At 36.6% G+C, this 23,643-nt stretch overlaps 1 protein-coding gene across 3 annotated transcripts in view; it reads left to right on the top strand.

The window, feature by feature from the left end:
• PLA2R1 (phospholipase A2 receptor 1) overlaps nucleotides 1–23,643 on the top strand; it is a 64,913-nt gene continuing 41,270 nt past the window's right edge. For 2 of the 3 annotated variants that reach the window (XM_026697264.2, XM_087920101.1), the window contains exons 1-9: nucleotides 1–611; nucleotides 3,929–4,309; nucleotides 5,804–5,977; nucleotides 7,000–7,173; nucleotides 8,993–9,106; nucleotides 11,132–11,275; nucleotides 13,194–13,382; nucleotides 14,729–14,886; nucleotides 15,986–16,093. In XM_026697264.2, coding sequence (XP_026553049.2) covers nucleotides 503–611; nucleotides 3,929–4,309; nucleotides 5,804–5,977; nucleotides 7,000–7,173; nucleotides 8,993–9,106; nucleotides 11,132–11,275; nucleotides 13,194–13,382; nucleotides 14,729–14,886; nucleotides 15,986–16,093 — 1,551 coding nt within the window. In that variant the 5' untranslated portion in view covers nucleotides 1–502. The remainder of the gene's footprint in view (nucleotides 612–3,928; nucleotides 4,310–5,803; nucleotides 5,978–6,999; nucleotides 7,174–8,992; nucleotides 9,107–11,131; nucleotides 11,276–13,193; nucleotides 13,383–14,728; nucleotides 14,887–15,985; nucleotides 16,094–23,643) is intronic. The other variant, XM_087920100.1, reaches the window with a different exon arrangement.

The following is a 23,643-nucleotide window of genomic DNA, read 5'->3' on the forward strand; positions in this document are numbered from 1 at the left end:
AAGCTAAAATGCTCCATCTCTTTCGGCTCCTCCGCGGAACTTCCCGTCTGCGCTCTACCGCCCCGATCCTGAAAACTAAGAGGGATCCATGAAAACAAAACGGTGGGGACGGGGGGGTTCCCCCTTGGGAGTTTGTTCAGAGTTAACTTAGCCAGCTTTGAGAGTCCGCAGAGAGCCTACTTGAGCGCCGGGTACAAGCTGGACGGCCCTCCTGTTCTTCCCCCTTAGGAGAGCAAAGATGTCCCGTGTTTTCTCCTCACCGGGACGGGAGGAGGGTGGGGGGATTGGGCAACGCCTCTCTCCTTCCTCAGGCAGCGATGGGGGCAGGCCTGTCAGCCTATCTCCTTCCCGGCTCGGCCCCAGAGCAAAGAGGAGCTGCCGCGGCGGTTCTCTCCGCCGCCCCCTTTGTCTTTTTCTTGAGGGTCTCTCCTCGCCTCAAGATAGTTAATTCCCTCGCCTGGAAGGCTGGCTGGTCGTGAACCTTTTTACGTCCCGGTGGAAAATGCTCGGGGTGATCTTCCTCCTCACTTGCTCCCTGCTGGTAGTTTGCTCCTGCTTGGCCGAAAGGGAACTTGCAGCACTGACGCAGGAGCAACTGCCCTACTTCTTGAGTAAGTTGGACGGGCGGCTGAACCATTGGTCGGACGGCTGCCTTGAAGGAGACTTGCTTCTCTCTCTCTCTCTCTCTCTCATTCATTCTTTCCCTTCCTGCTATTAACTGATAATAACTATTAATGACTATTAATTATTATTTAAGGGGCGTGCAAAAGTGCATCATCGTGCCTCCCGTCCCTGTCCCATTTAATAGTACCTATTTTCTGTATTCTTACTCATGTTTATACTTATACCTATTATTTTGTAAGCAATTGACAAATCAAATAAATAAATAAATAAAATAAACTGATTATATACAGCTCATTAGAATTTCCCAGCTGGGGGTAATGCTTTATATTGGTACAACTCTCATTCCAGGGAAGGGGGAAAAAAAGTTGGATCCAAATCCTAAAGATCATTAATTAGGAATAAAACCTATTAAGTCCAGAGGTTGGTCAGAGACCTTATCAGTCAGTTCTAGCTCTGTGCTAGGCTTGGCAATCTAAAACTCTCTTAATCACCAGAGTGCATGACTGAGGGACCAAATTTGACTAATTTGGCTTTAGTTTACAGTACCAGTAGTCCTCAACTTACAACAGTTCTCATAGTGACCGTTCAAAGTTACAACAGCACTGAAAAAAGTGACTTATGACCATTTTTCACACTTGTGACCATTGCAGCATTGCCCATGGTCACGTGCATTCAGATGCTTGAGAACTGACTCACATTTAAGATGGTTGTAGCGTTCCTGTGTCATACGATCCCCTTTTGCAACCTTTTCACAAGTAAAGTTATTGGGGAAACCGGATTCACTTAACAACCGTGTTACTAATTTAACAACTGCAAAGATTCACTTTAGAAATGTGGTCATAAGTTGTGGATTTACCTCTATTTTTTTTTCAGCACTTGGTGTGCTGCACACAAGCAGCTCTTCACGTTTGTGTTTCAATCCCAGAAAATGAGTTTCCAATTCCTAATTTTAATTCTTCTTTATGCTTGTAGCCGGCATGTACAGTTATCTGCTTATATGTAGCTGTGCATCCTAACATTTTCCAGGCAATTTCTGGTGTGATCATTTTGTTTGCATTAAGCTGCAGTGTGTCTAAAACACTCTTGTGTTTACTGTGCACTTAACTACTGATAAGGTATCATTGCTCCAGAAGCCATTACTAGTATAAACACTTCTAAAATCTTTTGCAGCTGTCTCTGAATCTGTTCTAAGCATTAGGCATTCTACTCCCAGTGTTGAGGTAGAAAGCCCTAAGCGCCTTAATTTCTGAATTTCTGACTGCCTATATAAGATTTGCTTCCCTCCTCCAGGGAATGATCCTTGCACCCGTTCATTTATGTCTCTTAAAATAGAAAAAAGCAAACCATGTAATGCTGCAGGCATGTATAGAATTGTTCAATTTCTATAGTAACAAAAGATGAAGTTGGGGAGTTTTTCCTCAGAGAAAGTGTTTTTTCTTCTTCTTAGCCGAAACAATATCTGGGGATTATTAAACTAGATGAAGTCCAGCCAGCTGATTCCCAATTCTTTTCTAGGTAATACAAAATTCCAATATGGAGGGGAGACAGGCATACTTTTTCTCCTTCTAGAGAAGGGAAGCTGCAGGCTGCCACTGTCTTCAGACAGGGAGAGTGATTAGACTATCTTGGGTTTCTGATTAGGTATAAATCACACATTTTGTTGAAATGATTTGAGACTATTTTCAGTACTCCCCCTGACAATGTGAGTACTTGAGAGAGAGGGGGGTTGAAGGTGGAGCATGTCTTCCTTCATACCTGAAATTTTTTGATGCCTGAAGAAACTTAACCTAAAGTAAAACTGAATATAACTTGTCCATTTGTCCAGCTGAAAGCTAAGTATGGATGGCTGTGAAAAGCCATGGTGCGCAAAACACTTATTTAAGGGGAGACAGTGTGCCTGTGGACATGTCGATACTGTTATTTTTAATTGGAAACTGCAGACTGCAAAGCAAGGTATTAGCTTCTCTGTTTACAAAAGTGCCTGTGAGATTTGCATAGACTTAGAAAATAAAATAGGGAGAGACTAAAACCCAGTACAGGTAGTCCTCAACTTATGAGAACAATTGAGCCATGCAAAACAGTGAATTTTTTAAGTGAATTTTGCCCCATTTTATGCACTTCCTTGGTGGAGTTGTTAAGTGAATCACTGCAGTTGTTAAGTTAGTAACTCAGTTAATTGAATCTGGCTTCCCCATTGACTTTGCTTGCCAGAAGGTTGCAAAAGGGGATCACATGACCCAGGGACAATGCAACTGTCACAAATACATGCCAGTAGCCAAGTGCCCAAATTTTGATCAGGTTACTGTAGGGATGCTGGAATGTGAAAATAGTCATGAGTCACTTTTTTCAGTGCCATTGTAACTTCAAATAGTTACTAAATGAACTGTTGTAAATAGAAGACTGCCTGTATTTTATTAAAATTTCCAGAAAAAAGTATGATTTAACTAGGTGGTAGCAGGTTCTAATTTGAGGCTTAGAATAATGATAGTAAACGATCTCATCAATTTTTCTACAAGTAAATTAGTGCTTCATGAATAGTTATAGCAGTCTTTTTGTTATATTCTATACCACTGGTGGCTAACCTTTTTGGGCTCCTGTGTCAAAAATTGTGCGCGTGCTTGCATGCTCACGTGCCAGCACCCAGAAAGCAGCGCGTGCACCCCCTACGCATGCGTGTGCAATCCTCCCCGCTGCCCACTTACCTGCACTGCACTTTACAGCTGATTTTTGGCCAGTTTGAGACCTTTTTCAGCCTAGTTTTCGGCCTGAAAAGCCTGCAGAAGCCTTCCTGAAGCCTCTGGGTGGCCAAAAAAGGCCTCAGACTGGCAGAAAAATCAGCTGTGAGGCACGTGCATGCGCAGTGAGGTAAGTTTTCCTGTAAATCGCGTGCCAGCACAAATAGTTCTACGTGCCATAAGTTCGCCATCACGGTTCTATACAGTTCGTTGTATGCTTGAGTTCAAAGTTTACAATAAAATTGGAACTAAGATTAGACTTTTAATATTTTTTCAGTTATCCCTGGAGCAGCTGGTTCTCTGAAGAGCCCAGAGTACAGTCCTGTCAAAGTTAGCTTTGCTTTGCCATATACCCCCAGTCCCTTATCAGATGCCCTCTGGGCTTTCCTCCCTGTTGGTGGTTAGGTAACCCAACTTAGTGAGACAGCCTTGGAAAAAAGTCAGATTTTGGTCAGCTACAATGCTGGCTAAAACTTAAGAGCTATTTCTCACAGAACAGTCCAAACCAGCTAGATAACAACTCTGCCCTACTGTATGCATAACATGACACAAACCTTTCTTTCTTCTAGGAAAAGGAATATTTATTATTCAAAGTGAAAATTTCAAGACATGTATTGCAGCTGAAACTTCTGAGCTCCTCCTTGAAAACTGCAATCAGGTTTCTAAGTACATGTTGTGGAAATGGGGATCTAAACAGCAGCTTTTCAACATAGGCGCAAGCTCTTGCCTTGGACTCAATTTCAGTAACCCGGAGCCATCCCTAGCAATGACACAATGTGACTCCCCTCAGCATTTGCTGCAGTGGCAATGTAATGGAAAGGCACTTATTGGGGCATCGCAGTACAAACTTGCAGTCGAAAAGAGCAAATTTATTGTAGTTAAAAAAATTTCGAACTATGGATGGAAACAGTTCGGTTCGCACGATGACCTTTGTGAACATGCATTTGAAGGTAATTTTTTTCTAGTTATGCTTCCCTTAATAATCCAAGTGGTGCTTAAATGTGAGGGTTATAAGAATAGCATCTTATAAACATAAGATAGCAATGTGATTAAGATAATTTCTTTTTGCTATCAGCTGGGAGCATCAGCAATCTATACTGCATAGAATTTGAAAATGTGTAAAAATCTCAAATGTTATGCATTGTGCTGGTATATTTATTTCCTTACACGTGATGCACATCCATATATCCAGAGCCTAGCAGATCGTTAGACATTTTGTGAAATTTCTTCCATGTGAATCAACATTCATGGTATAAAATAAAGTCTATTTAGTTGTTCAACAGGTCAGAAACAAGCCACAGGATAAAGCAGGCATGAATTCTGGCTTCTTCTTGGTTACATGAGAGGAGCAAAGCAGAAAGCAAGTTGTGAAGCTTAGGTAGGCTCACTTCACATAGGGATCTATAATGGGTTGCAAAGTTATAGTAATATGTGAATTGGTTGGTTTTATAACTTCCATGATATGGAAGGGCCAGTAGTTAGCCCACAGCAACATTACCTAAGGGCCTTCAAACTTGGCAAGTTTAAGACTTGTGGACTACAACTTCCAGAATTCCTGAGCTAACATGACTGGAGGAGGAATTCTGGGAGTTGAAGTCCACAAGTCTTAAAGCTGTCAAGGTTGAAGACCCCTGACCTAGATGCTTGGATTTCTTGCAGTTATACAGAGCCATGTCAATACAATGTGGGGCTTTTTAAGTCAATTCTACATATCTTTATGCATCAGCTTTACCTTTTACCTTAATTATCAAGAAAACAGCTGAATCACAAAATACATAGCCATCTTAGGGTTCAGCGTAATGATACAAAAAGACACATTTACAGACGTCTTGCATGTCCTTCTCAAAACTTACGTGTAAGAAAATGCTATAGTATGAAAATGATAACTTGGGAATGACTTTTAATCTTTATATCTGGCTTGAAAATATAGTAATGAACCACTCTTGCTCAATTTTTTACTTGAGAAATGTTCTAATTGAAGTGTTTGACTCTGAGAATTTATTAAAGGCAATTTGTACTATACCTACAAATCCATGAATATCACATGTCCTGAATTTGCAAAAATACAAATAGCAAATATATTAATTATGTAGCAATAGGCTTATATTGTAATGAATTTGTTAGAGTTTAAGATATTACTATTGCAGCAGGCTTCTATGGTTGCTCTTTTGGTCAGTCTTATTAACTGACTGATGGCAAATGCTATTATAAAAATTATCAAGTGCAAATCAAGTTGTTGTTATCATGATGTAAGCCTTATTAAAAATTGATAGAGCAGAGTCTTTCCTTTCAGTGAAAGTACTTTTACTAATGCAAATCACAAAACTATTATGATACCAGATTCTTTTTGGGGGTGAGGTGGGGCAAGAATATCCATTAAAGGTTTTTATACCCTTTCAATTTTCTTTCCAAATGATATATCAGCAGTACTTTATTCCATTCAGAAATGTATACCCTCTTGGGAAATTCCCTTGGTTTGCCTTGTGTTTTTCCATTTAAATACAACAATAAATGGCACTATGAATGTATCAGAGATTTCAGAGAAGATGGATATCGTTGGTGTGCCACAACAAGCCACTATGAACAAGATGAAAAATGGGGATTGTGCCCAAATTCTGGTATGTAGCAATTAATACACTGCTTTATTTGTTTATAACAATGATACATGTATTGGTCTGAGGACATTAGACTAATAACTGGAATAGTAGTTGTGGAATGGAGATGTATATTTCCTAATTAATAGTTCAAAATAACTCAATTTGCTGAATTGTTCAATTGTATTATTCACTGATATTATTAAAAGTTATTTGAGGTATGAGGATAATTTTGAATTTCAGAGTGCATCCTATTTCCCAACTTAGTTTTGACATCAGAATATGGAAAGTATCCCCAAATATTAACTTCCGATGAAAAGATGGCCAACTGACTACATGCCCAGGGAAGGATGAATGCTGAGAGCAAGTTTAAAAAGATGTATTAGAATGTTTTAATTTTAGAAAAGCTTAGTGCTTTAAAATGGATGAAAAAATATTTTCCCTTTAAGGTTAAAGAATCTAAAAAACTACAGTGAATTTTGTTAATATAAACAGTGATAGTTTGTAAAAATTAAGTGCAAATAGAAATACATGTTATTTCATAGCAAGAAAGATAAAGTAGTAACGGTTAAAGTGATTTTTCTATTCAAAACGAGAATATGTTTTTTTATTTGGATATCACTTCTGGATTTTGTGCTTGTGATGAAAAAAAATGTACTGAGTTTGGTTTTGCCAGTTAGATAGATTTGTTGTTACAGAAATGGCTACTTATATACTAATGTGTAAAAGAAAAAAATTGAGCTTGTAATGTTAACTTGTAGTGCTAAGAAGAGTCAGAAATCAATGCCATTTTCTTTCTTCCCTTGTACCTCATATTTTCTTTCTCCCTTTCCTTCACTTCATTTCCTATTTATACTTTTCTTTGTATTTTACACATTGATAAAACAATAAAAGTTATATTAAAAAAGAGTATGGAAAGTATACTCATAGTAATATCATCTTAGCATTTCCACTTTTCCACTAGGTGTTAATTAATCTAGATTGTTACATTAGGAGTGTTATGTTTCTTAATGACTTTGTAATATCATGCTGTCTTTTCTTCACAGGGTCTGGCTGTGATATTTTTTGGAAGATAAATGCAGATACTCAGATTTGTTACCAGATCAATCTTCTTTCTGTTCTCTCCTGGAATGAGGCACGTGTTGCATGTCAGGGACAAGGAGCAGATCTGTTAAGTATCACAGATATGAGGGAACAGAAGTATATTGGTGGTCAAATTGGTAAGTTTAAAAGTCTTTAAGTAAAGTCTGGAATATAAGAACTTTCAAGGAAGCCCTAATTATTCTGGTTCCTGTTTAGGTAATCTTATTGGTTGAGTTCATGAATAATACTAAAATAATACTAAATACCAACTAGTCAGTTAAAAGGGACATGGTGGCTCAGTGACTAAGACGCTGAGCTTGTCAATCAGAAAGGTTGGCAGTTCGGAGGTTCGAATCCCTAGCTACGTAAGGGAGTGAGCTCCCGTTATTTGTCCCAGCTTCTGCCAATCCAGCAGTTCAAAAGCATGTAAAAATGCAAGTAAAAAAATAGGGACCACTTTGGTGCGTTCCGTGTGCCTTTGCTGTTTAGTCATGCTGGCCACATGACCACGGAGATATCTTTGGACAGTGCTGGCTCTTCAGCTTTGTAACGGAGATGAGCACTGCCCCCTAGAGCCGGAAACAATTAGCACGTATGTGCGCGGGGAACCTTTACCTTTACCTTAACCCAGGGGTGGGCAATTATGTCATCTTTATTACCTGTGGACTTCAACTCCCAGAATTCCTGAGTCAGCATGGCTGGCTCAGAAATTCTGGGAATTGAAGTCCACAGGTCGTAAAGGCGCCATAGTTGCCCACTCCTGCCTTAACCAGTCAGTTTGGAAAGTAGTTAGGCTCTTAGAGATGCAACACCTCATGAGAGTTGATTGGCATCAGGTTGAAAAAAACCCAGAATTTAACACTACACGAATGAGCAACAGAGACTTTTAGATTTGCAAATTCTTTTTTTCCTGCAATCCATTGGTTATGGAAATTGTTTGGTTGAAGGGGACACATGTATTTTTCTATCTAGCTTATGTGGTCCACTGGGGCTGCAGTCTTAATTGCTAGTTGATTCAAAAGAACGCATTGCATTTTTTTCATTTTCTCAACTGATTTCCCATCCTTTTTCCATTTTCCAGACATTTTCCTCAACAGCAGCTTAATTTGGAGCTGAAGACAGTGGGTTTTTAACAGGAAGTTACCCATTTCGCTTTACTTTGTCACCTCTAATTTTTTGGCCTTCTATGGTTCTTTTTTCCAGATTACATTCTGGATTGTGGACACATGGATTACATTCTGGGAACAATTTAGAACAGTGTTTTTCATACTTGTGGACTTCAGTTCTCCAAATTCTCCAAACAGCATGGTGTCTGGAGAATTTTGAGAATTTAATTTTGGAATTGTGTGGCATTGAAGTTCATACATCTTAAAGTAGCCAAGTTTGAAAAAGTGAAAAATACTGATTTAGATGAAAAGATTAGGTACAGCTGTCTGGGATAGGTTAGCTGTGCATGCTAAGCTGGAGAAAAGGGCTTATCCTTTTTTGGTTGGAGCAGCTCTGTTTAAATTACTGCTTGTCAACTCATGAAGTCCATGAAATAAACAATTCTTTTGAAATCATCTTTAGTTCCCTGCTTTCGCTCATTTCTATTTTGCACAGTTGACATGGTAAAGAGAGTAAGAAAAAGGAAGAAACAATCCAGATGTTTTCTGATCATAGATTGCTGACTTCTATATCTGCTGCAGAAATCTCACTTGGCAAGGGAGATCCCTGCATTCCATTGGTTAAAACCAGGGGTCTTCAAACTTGAAAGCATTAAGATTTGTGGACTTCAACTCCCAAAATTCCTCCTCCAATCATCTTAGCTCAGGAATTCTGGGAGTTGAAGTCCACAAGTCTTAAACTTGCCAAGTTTGAAGACCACCGGTTTAAACATTCACGACTTGCATTATTGAGAGTAAGCTGTGGTATCTGAATGGCAACCTGTTTATGAGTGTTTAATATATTTTACAGAGCAAATGAACACAAAAGAAGTGATGGTATGGACAGGCTTAAATCAACTGGATGAAACTGCTGGCTGGCAGTGGTCAGATGGTGCACCTCTGGCTTTGGTGAACTGGCAAATGGGTACCATTTAGATTTATTACAGTACTGTTATGTACGCCTAATGCAACTAAGATCAGTAATCAGCTGGCAATGTACTAGCCAGAGAGGGATTAGGAAAACTATAAGCTCAGTCCTATAGATCAGTGGCCCCCCCGACATTTTAGGTACCAGGGACCACTTCCGTTTAGGGCAGTTTTTCCACAGACTGGAGAGGGGCATGGCTTTGCAAGTGCCTGGATCCTCTGCATACACAGATGGGCCTTCACTTGCTTGTGCTGCCTGGTTCCTGGTGGGCCACGGACTGGTGCCAGTTTGTGGCCCAGGAATTGCAGACTCCTATTATACATTTAGTGAATCAGCCAATTTTCTGTCTATTATAGAAAAAAATGGCTGCTTTCTGAAGACAGGCAAATGTCTTACACAATTCACCTGACAGATTGATATTGTATAGTTTAGACAAGGTGTCTAATAATTTTTCTTCTTTCTCTTTCTTTTAAAAGACATATCTCAGAATATCTTGCCCCTTGCCCCCCTGCCACATTTTTGAGTACAAAGTGCCAATGAAAGGAATGCTACTGACATGATTTGAGCACTGCATAGTCTTAAATATGAAAATCTCTTCCTTAGGATATATAAAATAGCATGTTAGAATATTTGCACATCTTAACATGCTAAAAAGGGACTTTTTGCTGTTCTTGAAAAATTGGATGTGCTCTATGTGTTCAACAAAATGGTATATTATGAATTATTCAGTATTATTGAATAATTAAGGCTACATGCAGTCTTTGAATTACAATCCACAAAATAAACATGAGCTGTGAGAGGGCAGGATGATAGATTTTATTAAATGCATACTATGACTTCTAATTTGAAACTTTTGTCATTTTCTCTCCATATATGGCAAACTTGTAACATTATTCCTTGAGTGTGATTTTAAAATGCATGCTAATGTGTAAGAGAGATATGCAGTTTGCTATAGTGATTAAAGCATCAAGCTAGAAACCAGGAGACACAGTTCTAATCCCTCCTTAGGCTCAAAACCAGCTCGGTAACTTTGAGCCAGTCACTCTCTCTCTCATCCCTAGGAAAAGAGGCAATGGCAAACCACTTCTGAAAAACTTTACCAAGAAAAATGCAAAGACTAGTCCAGGCAGTCTCCAAGAATCAGACATGACTGAATGGGAGAGAAAAAATGCAGAAACTGAGTTCACAGATTTTCTAGACAAATATGCTCGTGCCATGGGCATTGTGCATTTAACCTTTAAAATCAAGGTCTACAAAAACTTGCCACGGCCAACTTGCCACAGCCAATTCGCCACCGCCAACCCACTACAGCCAACTTGCTGTGGCCAAACTCAACACACCAACTCTCTGTGGGGCTACTCGCCACAGGACGAGAGTTACACTTGTATTGAAGAAATAGTGAAATAGAATCATTAAAGAAAGGATGCCAAAGGAGAGATAAAATTAAATGTGAAAGACAAAAATGTAAATATTTTTAAATTATTTTAAATAATTAAATTGGATTGCTGAATTGTCCCACAGCAAGTTGTCCCGTGGCAAGTTGACCCACAATGAGTTGGCCATAGCGGTGATTTGGCCTTGGTGAGTTATCCCATTCTGTTCAACATTCATACAATGAACTAAGAATTGACTACTTTAGTCAATAATTCAGTTCTGATATCAATCTATTATCAAAAGTTGAAGCCATAATTGATTTGGAGGTTGCTCCAGTTTCAGGCGTTGTTGTTGTTTTGTTGTTGTTGTTATAGGTAACATGGTTTGACAATAACTAGTAATGCCAGAACTCTTGAATCATCCTTCCATGTGTCATGACATAAGAAATCTCAGTGTATATTGTAAGAATACCTGAGGGATGGTGTGATGACTGTGTGTTCTATGCCCAGAAAAACATGTTACTGCTTGAGAGTCCCCTGTCAATGGGGGCTAAAAGTTACAGACTTTTTCCTGTTACTATGGTATTTTCTCTGAGTATTTTGCATCTTTTTGTAAAGATATAAATTATTATAAAACTCTGTTTTGCAGATCCCATTGACAGTTCTTTAGGACCACCTCGTTGTAAAGCCTTTAACTTAAAAATACAAAATGATTGGCCAAGTTACCCATGTGAATCTGGACTACCATATGTATGTAAAAAATACTTAAATGCTACTTCCCATGAAGCAATTGGTAAGTTGCTACTATCAATGTGTTGTAATTTTTCTCTCTAATTCTATTTACAATAAAATGACATTTCTATTATACATTAGTGCATGATGGGATTTAAACAGTTTGATATCTGGTATTTATGCTCTGGATGCAAAGAAATAATAGGAGTACAGAGTATAGCCCCCATATTTTTAAATTAATGAAATAAACATTGGTGCTGGTGGACTGTCTAAGGATTCTCTTGTGCCATTTTGAAGCCATAAAACATACTTTTTACAATCAGAAATGAAAGTTGCCAAAGGATTTTCTTCCCATCTAGTCTGGTGGATTTCAGAAGTAAATAACTCATATTTATATTACTTAAACTCTAGTGAAACATACAGAGTTACTTAAGGATTCCACATAAAGGAAATATACTAGCAGTCTGAGCTTCTTAATAGAAATCCATAAAGAATAGTCAGCTCTGCTAAGCATTTTTGAAGTTTGGCTCAACAAAGAAGTACTTATTCTGCATGCCAAGGGTTCAGAGTGAATGTTACAGTTGATTTATATGTGTATATGTTTGTATATCTGAGAAATGAAATAATAATACTCTTCAGTGGAAGCATATTGTAATTTCCAAGAATGCCCTCATTTTTTAAACTATATGATTGTAATTTAGGAATTGCCTAATATTAGATATAGCCCATGAAAAAAAAAAAGATAATGTTGGCTTGTCCACCTTTTATTAAAAAAAATGGGTACCAATGTATAGTTTCCTAAACTAGTATCCAGAAGGGGGAAGAAAGTTGAAAACTCTGATAAGATCTCATGTAAAACTATCAAATCTTGTGAAGTTTAATCTCAGCAATTTTATTATCTTATTTTGGGGGAACTAAATGATATTGCATCACCAAACATAATAACTAGTTAACTGTTATTGTTGTTGTTATTTACCTCAAAAAAATCCTTTTTGAGTGGTTAGTCTGTAGTCTGTATTCCTGAGTCTATAGACATTAATGGCAACCATTCCAAAATTAAAATGTAAACCAAGAAATATCACTTCATGATCATACACAATTTTATTGTTTTCTCAGACAGAGTCTTGGCTTTTACATATATAAATTAATATGTAGATAATTTCCCTAATATAAATTTAGAACAATATTTGGTCCTGTTTTGGAGCATATTGTATACTCACAAACCACCCTCTTTTCATAAGAAGTAAAATAAAAATGTTCATTATAAATATATGATTACGATAATGACCACTTAACTTTAACAAAAGTATTGCCCAAACATGGACTTATTTTTCAATCACAGACTCCAGTATGATTTATAGTTAAGCCTATGGGTTTTTAAGAAAGAAATCGCAACAAAAAATTTCTTAAAGGCTAGATGAATTTACTGTCATGTAAATGTTTGTGAACTACATATTATCAGGCAGGTTAATAGTATAATAAATTATTGTTCAAATATTACAACCTTGTTTGTTTGGCTTTTAATTTGCATTTAAATGTGTATTTTTTCATTGTTACTCATAATGCACATATCTCAACAACTTTCACTGAAAATATGTTTTTTAAATGTACTTGTGATTGAATGATAATGATACAAGATTTGGAAAGTGTGAGCATCAGTGGTAATCAAGTTTCAATTTGTTCGTTACCTACAGAGAGTGGATCAAGTCATTGTGATGAAACTTTATAAAGATCAAATTTCTGAAAGATTATATTGCAGTTTTTATATGTGTAATTGCACATTCTTATTCTGATTTTATAACACTTTTGCTCTTGTATTTTTATATATTAATACATTTTTATTTTTGCAAAGAAAAATAGAAAATAATATGAAAAAGCTAATGTTGTCATATAATATATGTGGAATAAAATTATATAAAACCAGGATATTTTTCAGTTTGTTAATATAGCTGGTTTTTTTTATATATTTTAATTAAAAGATTCCTGGAAATTTTACCCTACTCACTGTGACAGTAATTGGTATCCATATAATAATTACTGCTATAAACTTCATAAAGAAGAAAGGAGCTGGAAGGAAGCATTTTTCTCCTGCCAGGATGATAATAGCACACTCATTAGCATAACCTCTTTGGCTGATACAGAGATGCTTATTAACCTCCTTGAATACGGTAAATTTTTATAATTAGTTGATATTGAACATTGTCTTAGCATATAGGCAGTTTGCATTTTTAAAGCGTCTCTTAAGAAAGGGTTTTGTTTTAATTTGAACTACAGGAGTGGAATCTTACTGAAGTTCTTTTGGAACTTTTCCTCAAGGTTCAAAAGTTAGTATCATTAGTCAGCTTTGAAAAGTTCAGGAACAGCAACCTTGTAACTTGATAGTGTCACACTGAGAAATTCCCAACTGCTCTGCACCATCATTGGCTCCCCAACTCTCAAAAGTAACAGTAGGAAAAGACTTGATGCTGAGAAAGATGGCTTGAATTGGAGATGATAACCCCTTGAGAACATGATGCTCGATCATGATCCATTAAACTTGGAGTAACGGGGTTGGGTAAAGCATTATCCATTATAACATTAGTACCAAAATATAAAGCTGTCATTGAAAAGCCCCAGGACAACTGATGCACAATCATTTTTAACATTCCATTTATTTCTAGTGGACATATTAATATAATCAGCACCCTGGATATTTGTTTTTTATGTATCACATTTACATCTCAGCTTGAATCAATAAGGAAATTGTGGACCTCCAGATGTTGCAGAATCACAGTTTTCATAAGGATCAGTTAACATGACCAATAATGAGAGATACTGGGAACTATAGAACAACATCTGGTGAATCACAGTTTCTCAATCCCTAACTTTGATTGCTTAGCCACTTTTTGAAACAAGAGTATGAAAAAATAATTTAACTGAAATTACCTCTAGTGAATATAAAGTCTCAACAGTCTTGATAGACTCAAAGCAAGGTGGGCTTGGTAGTTCATAAAATAATTACAAGCCACGTTGTCTTTATGTTATTCGCAACAATGATATAGGGTTTCCTGCCTGAGCAGGGCGTTGGACTAGAAGACCTCTAAGGTCCCTTCCAACTGTTATTCTGGTGTGTTTTTTTTAAATAGCTGCTATTAAAAAACAACACTGAGAATATGCTACAAAGCACATGTTTGCAATGGGCAGTTTTGGGACATGTTTGATGACTTTAGCCAACAGAATACTATTGACTTTTGACAAGATACAGGAGAACCCATGTAATGCTGACAAGTCAAGAAAAGAAATATTTACAATATCATGAATCTATAGGGACAGAAGGGATGAGCAACAAGTGGTCTCAGAGTCATTTTCAAATTCTCTTTTTGCAGTCTCATATTTTTCAGATTCAGCCACCGTGCTGTCACCTACTATTGTTAAACCTAGTTAAAGTGTGCACAACTTTTTAAAAATCTGCTATTCGTCAAATGTTATCTACTTTTTCAAGTTGTATTAAGATGCACTTAATTATCTTCTGTAGAAAATGTAACAGACACTTGGATTGGACTAAGCTGTAATAAGACTCCTGTTCAGTTTGAATGGTCTGATGGATCTGCCGTAATTTTCACCTACTGGAATAAACAAGAACCAAATATTCTTCAGAAGAAAGGACAAATTTGCGTTTCAGCTCAGCAACATGTATGATTTTTTTTCTTTTTAAAATAATTCAGTGAATGAGTTTGGATGTCACGCATCTATGTGTTACATGTGTGTTTGTGTGCTGTGTATATTACAGCATATCATGAGCCTTCTGTATTTGATGATGTTCAATATAGCAATAGCACTTAGACTTATATACCGCTTCACAGTGTTTTACAGCCCTCTCTAAGTGGTTTACAGAGTCAGCCTATTGCCCCCAACAATCTGGGTCTTCATTTTATCCACCTTGGAAGGATGGAAGACTGAGTCAACCTTGAGCTGCTCAGGATCAAACTCCTGGGAGTTGAATTAACCTGTAATACTGCATTCTAACCACTGCTCCACTGTGCTGGCACAACTCATATAAAACAATTACTCTTATGCATACAACAATTAGTAAAGCAGTATCTCTGCACAGCTATCTCACCCAACCGATCCATAACTATTAGTATAGTCATCTTTTTCCATGCAGAGCAATCAATTTCTCATTTCATTGCTTTCTCCATACTATATTATCTCAGGCCTTTGCATGTTCCATTTACCTGTTCTTTTTCAGACTCATTATTTCAGGCAAGTTTTTTTCACAGCCTTTCCCTTGCTCGCACATTGAATTTTTCCAAAGTAATTTGCAAAAAATGCCGATGTTCATTTTTTTTCTGATTTGGAAGATATCTTGATAAATATTCTATGATATCACACAATAGTTCTATGAATTATTGAGACCAATATATAGCAGAAGTGGAAAGCAGTCAACTATTTTTTGATTAGATAAGCTACAGAAAGATAATATTTATATTTTAGTTTTTGGTGTTTTTATTACGCACATTTTTATTTTAATACAATTACAGTACACTTAAAATTTCTACCTAGCTGTGAAACAGAGCCCACTCATACACTAAATAATAGGAGAGTATAGAAGATCTAAAGATATTAGTAGTACCCTCAGTCTAATGCGTATGAGTAAAGCACCTGAAATTTATTTATGTTTTAAATTTATTGGCCACTCAAATAAGTAAGCCTTTCTGAAAAAAATAAGGATACTTGCGCTATTTCAGTTGTTTTTCTGTTGTAATTCTATGCTCTTATTGTTTTTAACCAGGAAGGACGCTGGAAAGTGAAAAATTGTACAAGCAGATATTTTTATATTTGTAAAAGAAGAGGGAATATAGGCAATCACGTTTCTGAAGTGGAATCAGGCTGTCCAGAGGTAATATTTTAATATGGGAAGTGTTCAACTATAGTTTGATAAGAGTTAAAGCACCTTTTGGAAATATTACACTTCTTTTGCATTTATAATATATGCATATTACATACAAAAGTAAATTGTATTGGGATCAGTAGAATGTATTCCCAAGGTAAAAATTGTTTCTTCGTTGTCATTAATCAGTCTGCTTAATAGAATCAGCAATCTTTGGCCTAGGCATCTTTCTTGGATGTTTTGGGCTCCACTATAGAATAAAAACATCTTACTGGAGGCACAGGCTGGCTTTTAGGATGGGCTAACAGTTAATCAATATCTAATAGCAATAGCACTTAGACTTATATACCGCTTCACAGTGCTTTACAGCTCTTTCTAAGCAGTTTACAGAGTCAGCATATTGGCCCCAACACTCTGGGTCCTCATTTTACCCACCTCAGAAGGATGAAAAGCTGAGTCAACCTTGAGCCTGGTGAGATTCGAATTGCCAAATTGCAGGCAGCCGGCAGTCAGCAGAAATAACCTGCAGTACTGCACTCTAACCACTATGCCATCGTGGCTCATGGCATGACATCCACTGAGAAAAGGATTAACTGATTTTATATTAGTCTGACTCAATTCCAAGGAATATATTATGGAGGAAGTTTGAAAATTCCACAATAGATTGCTGGCTTCTTATGCTCATTATGAATCTGTATGAAGGATCACTATCCCCTCAGGGCATCTAAAATGTGGATTTTCCCCCCAAACCCAGGAAGAAGCAGGGCTATATATTAAGCTTCTCTCTCTTTAATTTCCATATTAATCTGTTGATCGAAGCAGTTTCTGACTCCAGTTTCTGTCCTCCAGTTATGTCCTATTGAAAGGTTACCTCTTTGTTATATGCTGAGGTTGGTCTCTATGTTTAGTTACTGTAGAGCTGAAGATCAGATAAAAGTCCTTCAGGCCTTTGCCTTTTACTACTTTGAAGAAAAACGTGCCAACATTTATTCTAAGATCAAAAGCCAAGGCTTTTTTTTTCTAAATGCTTAACAAAACATAGCTGGTAGATTGATAGATGTTAAGACAGATGCAAGTTAAATATACAGCTGTGTTTGTGTTGCTTTCTGGTAGCCTTGATTAAGTATATCAGAGAATGTTGGTCAGAAATATATGGCTGCAATTACAGGTGTTTTTCCCCTCCCCAATGAGGATTTACCTATTACCTCTACAATTTGAGCCTTCCAGGGCAAGGCAGTCATAAAGACTTGCATGGACAAGGCTTTTTCCATGCTAGGAGCAAAGTTATATTTGTGGTTCCTTATTGTGTACCTAGCGCTGCCTGACATGTGGAGGCAGAATCTTTTGCAATGGAAGCACAAACGGAAATCAACAAAATCAGTTGCTGGCTTCAAATATCTGTCCCCAGGGCCTGACCTCCTTGATTCTATTGGATGACTTTTACTCAAGTTGGAAAAAGACTTTCGAGACAAAAGTACACAGCAGTTGTCTGTCTGCCTTAGTTTTGCAATCCTTGGATTTCCCCCAAAATAAAGAAGCCATAAGAGAGCAACTGATGGATATGTTTTATAAGCAATCTCTCCATTTGCTTTGAGGAACAAAATTTAACCAAAGCTTTTCTTTTTCCCAGCTATCTATCCCTCTTTAAGGGTTTCACCTTAGCTCATTTCAATGCTCTACCTTTAGCTTCATTGGAAATAAGATACTGCCAAATTTCCTTTGAGGAAAGGTTTTGCCTTGGTAATTTTATGGAAAAAAATGAAACTGGTTCATATCCAGTTATACTGTCATTTAAAAATAATATTCATTGTTTTTAATATAGCCCTGGTTTTAAGTATGTTTCCTTGTATTTTAAGGGTAATTTATATCTCAATTTTCACTAATTCTAATAATGATGTTCCTTTTATAATTGAGAATTTTTTTCTTTAGAACTTGTGCTACTAGAAAACAAATTATAAAACTGGCAAGTATTTTTTGTTTTGTTCTGCTATTTACCCACAAGAGCTATATTCTGTCTTTTGATTCACTTGCTGAATATAAAGACAGATAGAATAACTCTACAAATTCTTTCATACAAAGTTTCTGTTATTGGATTATATTAGGTATCCTCAAGGTGACTCACAGTTATGTCGAGATGCATCTAATGTCGAATGAAAGAAACTTTGTATGGAATAATTTGTAGAGTTATTCTATCTGTCTTTATATTTAGCAAGTGAATCATAAGACAGAATAGTAAATGATATTAATCTTTCTATCCATGATATTAATCTTTCTATCCCATTGTTGCAGAGGCAGGGGGTAGAGCTGCCACCACGAGGCTGTGTTCAGACAAGAGTGAGGGAGCCTCTCCCAACCCAGCAAGGGTCAATTTAGTGACCAATCAGGATTACAGATGTGGCCACATGACATGGACTACATTTCCCAGGATACCTTAACTACATTTACCATGATGCACTCCCTTAAGGGGACAGCTCTCAAATCCTAATTATCCCAAATCCCATTAACTCTAAACTGTCTGGAGAGCACAAGCTGTTCATAGTTATCATAAGATTATGCAAGTGTTTTAGTTTATTCTGTTACTGAAAGCACTGAAAGCAGAATCACTGAAAAAATTATCTGTGTTTTATCACTCAGTGAAAAAAGAAATTTAAATGTGCACAAGGTTGTTTAATATGTTTACAATTCTAATTTCTAAGTAAATTGCTTAGTATAATATATATCCACACTCCAGAGCCAGTATTTGTTCCATAATTAATCTTCCAGTTACATAATTTGTTGAACTATAAGGATTGCCAACTTGAGGGACCCATTTGGATTGGCCCATACCACTCGTGCCGGCAGAGGAGGAATGCCGTTTCTCTTCAGCCCAATTATTCCAGCTGGTAGGGTCTAGCAGGAGGGCCTTCTCTGCTGTTGCTCCTGCCCTCTGAAACATCTTGCCCCGCGATGTGAGGTTGGCCCCAACCCTCCTATCTTTTCATAAAGGCCTAAAGACCTGGCTGTGACAGTTGGCCTGGAGCCCCAGTGGGGGAACAGCACAATGGAGGTGACTGATTGAGTAATAATCCCACTTCCCGCCCCCATTCTAACCCTGGTTTCCCCACGTGTCCTTAATTTTAATCTTCGTTTTAATTTCTTTAGATTTTAATGGGTATGCATTTTTTATGCCTGTAAAAAAAAGTTACCCCATGGTAAGATGGGTGGCCAGTAAATTTTATAAACAAACAAACAATAAATAAATGTATTCCTACATATACAGAAATGCCCGTTTGCTTTAATGGTAAAAAAAAGACACCAATTCTTCATTGAAGTAGACAAGTAAAGTCCTTTATTTGTAATTGCTCAACATACTGGATCATTTAAGAAGCTATGAATTGAAGTCTTAAAGTTTCTTCCTAAAACGCATTTTGTGGATTGCTTGCTTTGTCTTTGACTGAAGTTGCTTTATCTTTATGCTTCTGAAGAAGGACTTTTGTAGACCATTTGCAGAAATAATAACTTTTAGGTAATGTTTCATAGTTGTCTTAGTTCTAGAGAATGTCAGTGTACAAAGTGTTTATTTCTTTGATATGGTGAATTAACTTTTTCACTGTTGCATTGACATTCTTTTCATGATTGAGGATGCTGCTGATTTTTCTCTTTGAAAGAAAAATTATTGCTATTATTAAATTATTGCTATTATCTAAACCATATGCTCTCGCTGTACATAAAAGAAAGATACATTCATCATCATAAGATACAATACTTAATAATAGTCATAGGGTACAATAAGCAATCAAATCATACTAGGAAACAGTCAATAAAAATCATTAGGACACAAGCAACAAAGTTTCAGTAATACAGTCATAAGTGGGAGGAGATGGGTGAAAGGAAGGATGGGAGGATTAATAGTAATAGTAATAGTAATAGTAATAGTAATGCAGACTTAATAAATAGTTTGACAGTGTTGAGGGAATTACTTGTTTATCAGAATGATGGCGTTTGAGAAAAAAAACTGTTCTTGGGTCTATAACATTTTGAGAGTAGGAGTTGAAACAGTTTATGTCCAGGATGTGAGGGGTCTGTAAATATTTTCACAGTCCTCTTTTTGACTCATGCAGTATACAGATCCTCAGTGGAAGGCAGGTTAGCAGTAACTGTTTTTTCTGCAATCCTAATTACTCCCTAAAGTCTCTGTCTGTCTTGTTGGGTTGCAGAACCAAACCAGGCCGTTGTAGAGGTGCAGATGACAGGCTCAATAATTCATCTGTAGAACTATATCAGCAGCTCCTTGGACAGTTTGAGCTTTCTGAGTTGGTGCCGAAAGAACATTCTTCATTGTGCTTTTTTGATGACATTTTTGATGTTAGGTCTTGTTATATGATAGAATCTAGAAATTTGAAGGTCTCTACTGTTGTCTAATATTGAAAGAGGTGGTAGTACAGGAGGGTTTCTCCTAAACTCTACCACCATTTCTATGGTTTTGAGTGTGTTCAATTCCAGATTGTTCCGGTCACACCACGAGGCAAGTTGTATACCTGCCATCTGTATGCGGATTCGTCATTGTCTCGAATGAGACCAATTATTGTTGTATCATCTGCAAACTTCAGTATTTTAACAGATGGATTGTTTGAGATGCAGTCATTGGTATATAGGGAGAAGAGAAGTGGAGAAAGCACACAGCCTTGGTGGGCGGGGCTGTGCTAATTGTACGTGTATCAGATATGATTCTGCCTAGCTTCATCTGCTTCCTGTCCTTCAGCGTGCTCAGTACAATACTTAACAGCCCAAGTAGTCACCATAGAATAAATTTTAGTAATGTCTGTGGCAATTGACAATAATTATATCACTTCAGATATTTCTCACCACATTTTCACTCAATATCACTTGACCAACATTGAGCAGTGTGGTGGCCTAGAGGTGGATCTCTTGCTTCACAATAAGGAGGGTATGCGTTTGATCCTAGGTAGCGGCAGTTATTTCTCTCTCTGGGTACAATGAGTACTTGTCTGCTGCGCACTACATATAGGCTTCAGGAAGAGCATCCAGTCAGTAAATACTCAAGCTCCATTCAGCCACCCTGACTCCATCCTGATGCAAGGGATCATAGGATCGTTTTTAAATATATATATTTGTCCAACATTGATTTATTAGCTCGAATCCCTTATTAAATGTTGAATTACTGCTACAGAAAAGTCTCTAACCAATGTAAAAAAGTGGGCCCTATTGAACATTCCAAAACCCAGAGTTCCTTGGGTAGTGAAATGGGCAGCGTATAAATTTAATAAACAAGCAAGTAAAACCAATTCTATTATATTCCCAGTTGAAGATTGAATGCTGTTTTGTGGCACAACCATGTATTTTGAGCTCCATACCCATGCATGGAGGAATTCTTTTCAAACCAACTTCTTATTCTTTTTAGTTTTTCCTCAGAGTCATTTTGGGAAAGGTCTGGATTGTAGAAAAAGGTTGAACTGCATTTCACTAATAAAAGAGGCAGAATGGGTCTCACCAAGGAGTCTGTGGGCCATGTCATTTCTGCTTCATGAAATGAGATGGATATTGTTATATATCAAATTCCAAGGGTTCCTTCTACTTTAATGTTAAAAACCAATTGGCTGACAGTTAGTTTAATTTTGATTTCAAGTACCGACCATCAGGTTTAGATAGCCCTTAAATTAATTGCCGATGATGAGAGTCAATCCTTCCTTCATAATATGTGGTTGTTTTCATTTGCTCTTGACTTCAGAAAATTGCCAAGCTTTATTTGTCTTTACAACACTTCTGATGAATTGATGATCCTGTATCTTTCTTAGATATTGCAAGCAAAGGGCTTATTGCTCAGATGGCCGTGTGCCATGTGATTTTATTACTAATTCAACAACTCCTCTTTTTTTTGTCCTTCTAATCTATAAACTGCTAACAGAGAGCAAATGTTTTGTTACTGAGGTCAAATTCCTTAAGCTAGCTGTCTAAACACACTGCAGCAGTGATGATCAACCCATTCCCCCAAGCCTTATTTTGGAATTATATCATGAAGCTGTCATTTTCCTGACAAAGAAGAAAATAAGAAATGGTGCTTACAAACCTAACAAAATTGGATTAAATGGAAGGTCACAGTATATGGCATCATTTGAAATGCCAGTATTTCATACAAGTAGTGCAGCCTCTAGGCAGCTAAATCCATGAACATTCACAGATCTTAGTTAATTAAACAGAGCCAATAACAAAATAACTTGGTTATGATTTACATGCTTTGGTGTTCTGAAGGATATACATGCTGTTGCTCTGAATCTGAAACACAAAGCATCTTAAGCTGGAAGAAAAACCTCTACACAAGCATTATGACCAAATGCTAGATTAAATCTGTAACAATGAAGAAATGTTTATATGAATTGTTCATTGTTTCTAATCCTGATATACTTTTGCTTTATATTTAATAGAACTTTAGCTTTTAATTCAACTGCTAAAAATCATCCTTTCAGTATGGTGTGCTCCATTTAATCATTCCAAATCTTATTGTAATGTGTTGCTGACCCCCAACGTTGCATAATTGTTGCATCTGAAATTAAATGCTCATTTAAACTTTGTTAGTCCAGTTAGCTTTCTGTCCTAGGGCTGTCTTTCTGGTTTTTTTTTTAATTGATGCTGTCTCCATTATAGCTTTTCTTCTGCTGATCATATTTGGGCAAGATAAGATTTATTCCTAATCATCCATACCAAATAAGAAATTGGTCAGTTGGTTTATAGAAATAGCCCAATAAAAACAGCAGAAAAGTCAATAGCGAACATATGTAAACACACAAAACCAACACTACAGATTATAGTACAGTATAACCCAGAAATACTACATCCCCAAAGCTATAAAATAAAAAATGTATTCCTTTGTTGTATTACATTTTATTTTCCTTTTTATTGTTATAATAAATACATAATATTGTTTCCATACATCACTGTCTATATGATATGATTAGAGATAACATCCTAATTACTTAGATAGCTTAAAGTATTGAAAATGAAGGAAAGAAAGCAAAAATTCTATCAATATTGATTACAATTTAGGATGTCAATATTACAGGCATAAAATTCTTTAGCTTATTTAGTTAAATATAGCATAATGTTCTAATCAAAATACAAAATCCAGCCTTCAAATGGGATATTGGATCAATATAAAATTCAGGTTCAGATAATAGATACTACATGAGTAATAAATGGATACTTGAAAACCATATTCAATTTCCAGACAAGGGAATGAGTTTTCATCTTCTTTAAAAAAAATTTTAAGTAAAAATTTTAAGTAAGTAAACATTTTTCTGGAGACATTATTCTATTTAATTGATTAGTTTTGCACAAATATTTTGATTCAAAACACTAAAACATGTATTGAATAAAAGTATCCAAGAAAGGCATGATTACCTAATAGTTCATCTTGTAGCTATAAGGAATGTAAATGTTAACACGTGATGAATGAGCATATGTGAATTCACGTTTCCATGTTTATAAAATTTCTGGACAGAGCTTTACCATAGTTTAATATCATGTTTAATATTTATATTTAGAATTAACTTTTATGCAACTGC

Source organism: Pseudonaja textilis, chromosome 1 (genome assembly GCF_049901715.1).
Source record: "Pseudonaja textilis isolate UNSWEBS1 chromosome 1, rPseTex1.2, whole genome shotgun sequence".
NCBI classification, from domain to species: Eukaryota; Metazoa; Chordata; class Lepidosauria; order Squamata; family Elapidae; genus Pseudonaja; species Pseudonaja textilis.